The sequence below is a fragment of the Myotis davidii genome, unplaced genomic scaffold, assembly GCF_000327345.1.
Source record: "Myotis davidii unplaced genomic scaffold, ASM32734v1 scaffold240, whole genome shotgun sequence".
NCBI lineage: Eukaryota > Metazoa > Chordata > Mammalia > Chiroptera > Vespertilionidae > Myotis > Myotis davidii.
In genome coordinates, this window is record NW_006292334.1 from 1585987 (window position 1) to 1595538 (window position 9552).

At 41.8% G+C, this 9552-nt stretch overlaps 1 protein-coding gene across 5 annotated transcripts in view; it reads right to left on the reverse strand.

The window, feature by feature from the left end:
- The window catches only part of TFAP2B (transcription factor AP-2 beta (activating enhancer binding protein 2 beta)), a 29397-nt gene extending 28445 nt beyond the window's left edge, over nt 1-952 (reverse strand). For 2 of the 5 annotated variants that reach the window (XM_015565310.1, XM_006765706.2), the window contains exon 1: nt 651-951. In XM_015565310.1, coding sequence (XP_015420796.1) covers nt 651-731 — 81 coding nt within the window. In that variant the 5' untranslated portion in view covers nt 732-951. Of the gene's footprint in view, nt 1-650 lie in introns of all 5 variants that reach the window. The other 3 variants (XM_006765707.2, XM_006765705.2, XM_006765704.2) reach the window with 2 other exon arrangements.
- Nucleotides 953-9552: the final 8600 nt, after the last annotated feature.

Sequence of the window (9552 nt, forward strand, 5' to 3'; positions counted from 1 at the left end):
GCGCCCGGGAGCCGCGCGCACTGAGCAGCCGCCGCAAATCCGCCAAAAACGCCCAGACGTGGGGTGGTGTGGGCGCTCTGCCCCTCAGAGAAGCAACACCCGAGAAAAGAGAAAAAAATAACGGTGACGACTCCTTGGCGAGGGCTCCAGCGACACCCATCTATCTACCTCCCTCTTTCTCTTTCCCGTCCTCTGTTTGGATCCGCTGATGGTCGGTTTCAGAAATTTTATTTGAAAATTAAAAATAACTTAAAGCCCGAGTCCAATGAGACTTGAAAACCTCATCCTCGCCCGCACTCCTGACCGGGGCTGCCCCTGCCTTCAGCAGCCTCCGTCTTCCCTGCCCACCTTCCCCATCGGAGGAGTCTTAGGGGGCGAGGAAGAGAGAAAGAAAAAGAACAGAAGAAAAAAGAGAAATCTTCTAAGTTAGCCAGATTTCAACCTTCAAGTCCCTTCTCAGAATAGCGAAGTCTCCCCCAGCCAGCTTTTCTAAAAGTTAAGAGAAAGCTGAGAAAACCGACCGGAAATCTGCGAGGAAAACAGCTTTTTTTAAAAAAACACACACAACACAAATATATCAGTTGGGGCGTCAAGAAGCTCAAATTCTCTATCTGCAAAAAGTCTAAGGTGCACCCGGGGTGCCCGCTCACCTCATAGATATCTTCGTACTTGACATTCTCCACGAGCTTCCAGAGCATGATGGCAGCCTGGTCTCTAGGAGGTGAGTGCATTCATGTGAGGAGCAGATGTCTGGCTTCTCAGGACTCCGCTGTCTGTAATGATCCATCTATAATTGGAAATGGGGGATACACACCAAATCCGACGCTCCTCTCCCATCGCAACTTATATCTGCTGCCTCAAACAATAGGCCGGACGAGCCAGCCTCAGCAGAGAGGAGAGACATGATTACACACTCAGGAGTTAGATGCAGCCCACAGACAGATATATATATTATAAAAATCATAAACACGGGTTTACACCCAGATGCCCACATTTGGTTATGTAAGCACCCCCTGGGTCACGCAGTCCACAGACGCTACCCATGCATTTTAAAGGAGAAAAGATGGTTGATTCGTGTGATTAATATAAAGATACACATTTTAAAAGCCTCTCTATTGAAAATGATGAATCATGGTAGCCACTAACGGAAGACTTTAAAATTCATAATGAGAAACCAGGGGACCAACAACCCCCCCCCCCCCCATTTTTCTATCTAGATTTTAAAAGGGAGACCATTAGTGAGATTTTTAAACACAAAAGCTCCTATTCCTCTATGTTTCGCAGGAGGGGATTTTTAAAGCTGGATTTGGGGATTTTAAGGGTGATCTCTCTGTGTGGATGGCTATGTAACTTTTTTAAAAAAAAAACTGTACCTCTGTCACTGTAGAACAAAAAGCCAGCTCACCGAGTGACCGTTTCTAACAGTTTTTGGTCATTTCGATGAACACAACGGGTAACTTAAATACTGTATGAACACCTCAGTCCGCACTGTTTGTCATTTTATCGGTTGTTTGTATTTTCAACAGATCCCATGAGCCATTTTTTTTTTTTCTTGGCTGGAGTCTCCATTTTATGAAGTTATTTTTTTTCTTTTTTTCAGATCTTGGGAGCAACATAAGAACGTGCACCCGTCTACACAATGAGTGAATTTGGAGCCTTCTTTGCGGAAAGGAGACAGTACATTTTCCATTTACAGCTGTTTGTCTATAACTAACTTTTAAGTGGTTTTAACCACGGAGAATCAAAAACAGTCACCTAACCCTCTGGAAGGTTTGAGCAGAATGCTCTTTTAAGGCATCCTGAAAAATATTTGGGGGTTTGTGGGTTTTTGTTTGTTTTGATGTATTTTTTCCTAGTAAGGTGATTTGTATAGTTTTTTTTTTTCTTTCTTTCTTTTCTTAATAAGGACAACGATAACAACGAAGTTCCCCATACCTGGAGCATGGGAGCCCTTTAAGGCACAGGGACTCTGAATTTCATCACAGGTGAAGATTCACCTCATTCCCGTCTTTCCCACCCCCTCTATTTTTTTTTTCCTATTCCCTTTCAGGGTGCGGAAGGATCCCCACAGCCAGAAGGGAAGTCCAGTGGAGGATCCCCGCCCCTGGGGCAGAAAGTAAATGACAGGAGGGAATGAGGAGGGACCAGGGCAATTTGGGGTGGAAGTTATTAAACCTGATAAGGATGAATCTGCAAAGGGCGACCGTCTGTAAGTCTCAGGACTGCGGTCGCGGCCGCGCTGGAGCAGGGACGGCCCGAGGAGAGGGCTCCGGACACCCGCGGTGGACACCGGCTCCAGAAAAACCCAGGGATGCTCCATATAGCGCAGAACGAACAATTCAGCAGATTTTAAGTTGAAATTTTTTAAATGATAGGTGAAATGAAAGGAACACAGAGAAGTGCTTCAAAAGGAACTTTAGAAATAAGCCCTACCTTAGTGTCCAGTTTTAATGTTTATGCTTTGCCTTTCTGTCCTCCCTCCCTCCCTCCTTCCCTCCCTCCCTCCTTTCTTCCCTCCCTCCTTCCCTCCTTCCTTCCCTCCTTCCTTCCTTCCTTCCTTCCTTCTCTCTCTCCCTTCTTTCTTTCTGTCATGATCCTGTTTGTTTTCTTCACACCATGACCTCTAATGATTTACCTTCCTTCCTTCCTTCCTTCCTTCCTTCCTCCTTTCCTCTGCTTTAATACTAACACCTTAAATTATACAAAATCTATTCAGATTTTGCACTAGAAACACGAGCAAAGATTTATTTTCTTGGCCCCCAGAGCTGGTTTGGATATTCTTCCTCATTTTATTGTGTGGTGGGACTGGAAACGGGTTTTACCCTCCCTTTCCACCCTTTCCAGTCCTACCACCAGTCCCAGATCAATAGTTTGCAAGATAAAGATGATAGATTTGGAAATTCAGATTCTCTGGACACAGTTTTATTAATGGGAATAATTGTCTTTCTCACTTTCAAATCAATACCTCCATTATCTTTTTTTAAATCCAAAGATCATTCTTACCCCAAATGAAAAGCATTTGGAAAGGTCTTAATTTTTTTCAAATGCTTTAAACAGATTTTTCATTTCTTTTTTTTGGTATATCATTGATTAGCCTGAAATAAATAGACTCTAAGGGTTAAACCAAAAAAAAACAAACAAAAAACCCTGAGAGAAATACTTCATAATAAAACTATTTAAAAAATACATTGGCATAAATGCTGTATAGCCTTATTCATGTATAATTTCAAATTTTGCACATGCCAGTAGTGGGTGTTTTTAAAATTAGAAACGTCTTGAAATATTTCATTAAAATATATATAAATTCTTTAGGAAAACTAAAAATTAACTAATCGAGTTATTAAGAATGAAACATAAATTTAAAAATATGTACAAACACATAAAGAGATAACCAAAGAAATACATAACAATAATTAAAACGGAGTCAATTTTTCAACGTGCGCATTATTCAAAAAATCTGAGAAATAGCAAGGGAAGTCGTTCCTAGGGAGCGTCCTCTGTCATTGAACGGGCAACAGCGCCCTCTGTCGGGATTTTGTACAAGCACATCATGCAAGGTTGCTTCTACAGCAATTTCTTTCCGTTTTTTGAAAACCTGTTATTGCTAAGAGCATTTGAGTTGAATTCTTATTATATCTACTACTTGTAGAAACGATTGTTTCGGCATCTAAAAAGCTTAAACGCCTTTAAAAATGTACAAATGAAAGCTCAATCTCTACTGAGAACATTTTCCTACTTTGAGCCAACTTTTCTTGCCCTTAACTTTCTGTTGTATTTCGCTTTAACCTTCAGTCACATAATGTAAGAAAAGATTCCCACAAGAACTCAATTAATGCAAACGCATAGGCAAAACAAACTCTGGTTTCGAAGTGAAATTAGGAGACTAATATGCATTTTCACCATCATTTCGTTTTCTCATGTCTTCTTGTTTTGTGCCCGTATTTTATTTATTTTTTTATTTTTTAGGGCACGCACAAGCTTGCCTAGGTCCAAGCGTGCTGGAGAATCCTAGGCAGTTATATTCGTCTTTTCACTTTCACTTATATTTATGTCCGTTTATAACAGCGGGCGCGGGAGAGTTAATAATACCTTCCTTTTCTCAGCCTCCCATAGAGGGAATATTTTACGATGAATGTCAGAGACGCTGATGGAAAGCGATGCACTAGCATAGTGCCCTCTGCTGGCGGTTCTTGGAGTAGGTTTTAAATAACAAAAAGTTACCGAAAAATATCTTACATTCAAACAAGGCCAACTATTAGCACTGCCATGTCTGATTTCTTATTTCTTCTAAAAATATAATTATGGAAAAAGAATAACTGGAAGGGAAGGGCCAATTTAGATGGAGTTCGTTGAGGAAGCCACACTGATGCCGATACCTGACTATCGAGATTGAGATGCAAACTGTCATGCAAAGAGATCTGGAAGATGCCTGGCCAGTGTAGGTCAGCTGGTTGGAACGTCATCCCGGTCACCAAAAGGTTGCCGGTTTGATTCCGGTGAGGACACTTGCCTAAATTGTGGGGACTTAAAAAAAGAATTCAAGCCCAGCCAGTGTGGCTCGGTGGTTGAGCATTCCACCAATGAACCAAGAGGTTACGGGTTCGATTCCTGATCTGGGCACATGCCCAGGCTGGGTTGCAGGCTCAGTCCCCAGAAGGGGGCATGCAGGAGGTAGGAGATCGATGTTACTCTTTCATCGATGTTCCTATCTCTATCCCTCCCCCTTCCTCTCTCAAATCAATAAAAACATACATTTTTTTAAAATTAAAAAAATAAACAAATAATTTAAAAATATAAAACTAATTATGAATTACCTAAATTTCTCAGACTTCCTTTCCTTATTCCTATGAGATAAGGCTTCATAAACTATCTCCCTTTGAGGATGCCTGATGGACTGCCTTTTCTTTTACACATTACATGCTTGGCCAGGGTTTCCTTTTTTTATCTTCCCCAAATATAAAAATAATAAAATGGCCCCCCAAAAACCCAAGACTTAGAATTAAGATTATTGTGTCAAGTCAGGACTCTGCTCCTTCTCATGCTCAGGAGGGATAGGCTAAGCCACTTAATAGCATGAACGTCCATGTCCTGAGCTATGCACTGGGCATGATTGTGAGAATTCACCAAAACGATGCTTGAGAATGACTATGATACTGTCACTTGGCACAACAATTTAACTTCTCAGCATTGACATGAGACACTGGAGCTGGGTGTCAGCAAAGTGAAAACTTCCTCCGTCAGGGAACTTGCTAGGTTATCCTGGGGAATCTCATTTGAGGTCTTCCCACTGTGCACTCAGCACTTCCTCCACAGCATCAGGGTGCAGGCTGCTTTCCTTCATTCTGAAATTAGGAAGACAATCTTTGACCCTGCTGGTGTGGCTCAGTTGGTTGAGTCTTGTCCCATGCATTGAGATCACCAGTTCGATTCCCAATTAGGGCACATGCCTGGGTTGTGGGCTCCATTCAGAAGGAGGTATGCAGGAGGTAGGCCAGGTGTTTCTATATCAATAAAAGCATATTAAAAAATGGAGGCAGCATTTAGGGACTATAGCGTTTTTCCGAAGTTATTTCCCCCTTCCCCTGGATCTATAAACAAGCAAAGGAAGAGAGAAAGGGGAGCACTGATTTCTTCAACATACCCAGGCACTACCCCCACCTCTTACCCATCCGAAACATTATTGTCCACTGAGTTGATTAATAAGACATGACAGCTGCACTTTTTATTGTGATGACCTGACTCTATTTTTCTCCCATGTTTCTAAGGTCAAGGTTTTTCATCATATTTTGGGGGAATCTTGATTACGTATTTTTATCATCAATTTGGAAAAATTACTGTTGAATGTGTGAAACTCCAATTCAAGCACCTGCGCTTGGATTTATAGGGCTTTGCTACCACAGAGGTTTTAGTGATCTGGGTTTGAGGAAACAAAATAGGAGCAACTCTTTGCCTTATCCGTGTTTAAAAAATTAAACGACGGTGGACATCTCTAGATTGATTCTTCATGATCATACAGATGGAGGCAAACACTGCAAAGGAAATCACATTTCTTTCTTTAACCATAGGATTTAATCAATGAATTTGCAAAGCTGAAATCACTCATGAGAATGAAAATCATTGTGACTATGGGAAGTCCTACTTTCTCTTGGACTTTTGGGGAGCAGGAGTAATTTTATCATATATTTGGGGTGTTCTGAAGTGCTTAGGTTTTTCTGTTTAATCGTGGGGTATACAATTGCCAAGTGGACAGTTTTAAAATTTCTGCTTCCTGGAGATAAAAAGGTTAAGGAATAGAAGACTGGGGCGGGGGGTGGTTAAGTGATGCAAACAGCCACAGAACAGTTGTTTCCAATACCAATGGATGTTTGACATACAAAATGTGAGAGGTGCGCTTCTCTCCCGGCGTGACTAATGCAGGCGGACAGGTGTGTTCATCATTGTGGACATTTCCATGTCATTGCTTTAAGAAGAAGCAATCTCAAAGGGTGAGAACACTAAACAATCTGGTTTCAAAATGCAACCAATAGACCAATACATATCCGTGAGGAAAAATTTGCAAATAAAGACGTCGAAAGATGTAGAGCAGAAATATAACCTTTAAAGCATGAATAAACACATACAATGTACAACACCAGAGCTGAAGCGTCTCTTAAGTGCAAGGGACGTTTAGGAGAAATTAGCATTATATTGGAACTACTTCCTAAAACTCGCATCTGTGAATTTTGATAAAAATAAGAGAATGATACTCACTTTATGACCCTTTTTGTTTCTTTAACATTAGAGGATTCTTTCTCTTACCAGCTATGTTATGTTGGGCAAGCCCTTGGGCCTTTCCAGGACTCACTTTTTCATCTATAAAATGAGGTTGGTTTACTAGTTGGTATCCAAGATTTTTCCTTAGAAATGGACTTGATGAGATTTATGAAAGCATCAAATAGAAAGTAAGGAAAAGTTTAAAACAGAGCTGTTGCTTTTTAAATTTTTTTTTATTGGAGAGAGAGAGAGAGAGAGAGAGAGAGACATCGATATAAGAAACATCTATCAGCTGCCTCTCCCCTGTGAACCCGCAGCCTGGGTGTGTGCCCTGACCAGGAAATGAACCTGCTACATTTTGATATAAGGGATGAGGCTCCAACCGACCGAGCCACACAGGCCAGGGCAACGTGTTCCTTTCTGAACATGTCACAAAATCTCAGCTCTCTGGGACCCTCGGTGGTGGTGGTGGTGTTGGGGGGCAGGCAGTTTAAGAGAATCGACTCCGATCTTTTGGTAAATGCTAATCACACACAAAAAGTTTTTAGGAATAGCATCATAGAAGAAAGCAAACAAAGGAAAGATAAGAATACAGCTTAAGGGAAGAGGATATCATTTTAAGTTAGTACCTCATAGGCACTTTAAAGAAGAAAGCATCTAAGTCTAGAAGAATGACATCCTATTGCAGTAAGAGGGTTTGCAGTTTTGATCTTGACATTATGGTCAGTAACCTTTGATAAAGTATGTGAAAGGGAGAAATGTCTACTAGCAGAGGCTGGAAAACACTTCATTTTCAGAAAGAGGGGAGAAGATGGGAACTGGAAACAACAGATGAGGAGTCATGCTGTTGCGCCACCCCCCTCCTAAATGATAACGTAGGTTGTCAAAGGGGTTAGTCCTGCACTCTGGGAGGGAGGGAGGAGATGCCTGGACACCAGCCTGGACTCGGGAAGAACAGACCATCCATGTTCTTCTTTCCTTTTGTTATTGATTTACGAGGCAGGGGACACTAAGTCCCTGCGGATCATGAAGACACTTCAAAAATGTCTCTCTGGCCCTAACCGGTTTGGCTCAGTGGATAGAGCATCAGCCTGCAGACTCAAGGGTCCCAGGTTCGATTCCGGTCAAGGGCATGTACCTTGGTTGTGGGCACATCCCCAGTAGGGGGTGTGTAGGAGGCAGCTGATCGATGTTTCTCTCTCACCGATGTTTCTAACTCTCTAACATCCCTCTCCCTTCCTCTCTGTAAAAAAAAATCAATAAAATATATTTTTTAAAAAGTCTCTCTGGCTCCCAGCTGAGTGATAACATTTGGGAGCAGTCTGCCTTTTGACCAAGGACAAGAGCTTTGGAGTGGACAGATGGGTGTGAATTCCAGATCTGTCACTTACTCTCCTGGATATTTGGGAAATTACTGAACCTCAATTTTCTTATATGAAACATTTGAAACATATTTCCATATATGAGACATCTTTACTATATGAAACATGTACACAGCAATAACCATTGCATGGGGTGGTCATAATCCTATCTAATAATAGACCAACAGGGTAATTGACCATACCTTCGCTACACCTCCCATTGGCTAATCAGCATGATGCAAATTAACCTCCAACAAAGATGGTGGTTAATTTGCATACATAGGCTCCAAGCAGCAGAGCGAAGACTGAAGGCGAGCCGGAGCAGCGAAGACAGAAGATGGAAGGCAGCTCTGGCCGGGGTTGCGAAGATGGAGGATGGAAGGTGGCCCCGGCCAGAGCGAAGGCCTGGGTCCCGGGTGCTGGAGGAAAACCGGTGCCCGCAGCCAGGAGAAGGGAAGGCCTATTGCACGAATATCTTCATGCAACAGGCCTCTAGTGAGGAGATAACACCAATGAAATGCTTACCACTGCCTCTAGCATACGGAAACCACTCAGTATATTGAATCCACTGTTACTATCACAGATTTGCAGCTATTTGAATAATCCCCACCCCCAATAAGTTGACTGATTAATAAAAACAGATTTGAAGCAATTGCTTTAATAGTTTACCATGGAACTCTGTTCTTAGTCTTATTCTTTTTTATAATATTAAAAAAAAAAGGTGCCTCAAAAGAAGAATTAAAAGATGTGTTCATTATTTTTCAGGTGCTAAACATCGGCGGGCAACAGTCAGTACACTGGATTACAGAATGAAGATTCAAAACTATTTTGACAGGCCAATACTCTGGAACAAATCCCCAAATCTAATCTAACAAAGATACAAGCAACGAAAAGGTAACTGTAAAAGGGAGGACAGAGATAGACATGAGAATACCTGCAGGTTTCCGCTGCTCAGGGATCTTACTGTTTCTGGAACACAATACTGTCGTCACCTCAGCTGCATACACAGCAACTTGTTGAGACTGATAAGCACAGCTAGTGAGTGAAATCCCAGGTTGCATTAGTCAGGATTGTATGTTCAGGTCCAGATAAGTTGCAATCCCAGAGTCAGACTGGATTTCTGGCATTGTGCTCAGTTGGGTGGCCTGCTTTAGACTGTCCCTGATAAACCAAAAGGTCTCTAAAAGAAAGTGACAGGATTAAAGAAAAGTCCTAGAGGCCATGTCAAGGGAGAAAGGGTTTAGAAAACTGGAATAGTTATCCTAGAACAGAGAAAACTTGGGGATGTGAACTCTGTCTTCTACTATTTGGGGTGAATCTTGGGGAAGACCGAGTAGAGGAAAAATTTAGCACATGTCTTATTCACTGCTGTATTACCTGCATAGAGCAAAGCAGCTAGCCCAAATTCAATCAAATCATTTTAGCTAAAATCATTCTC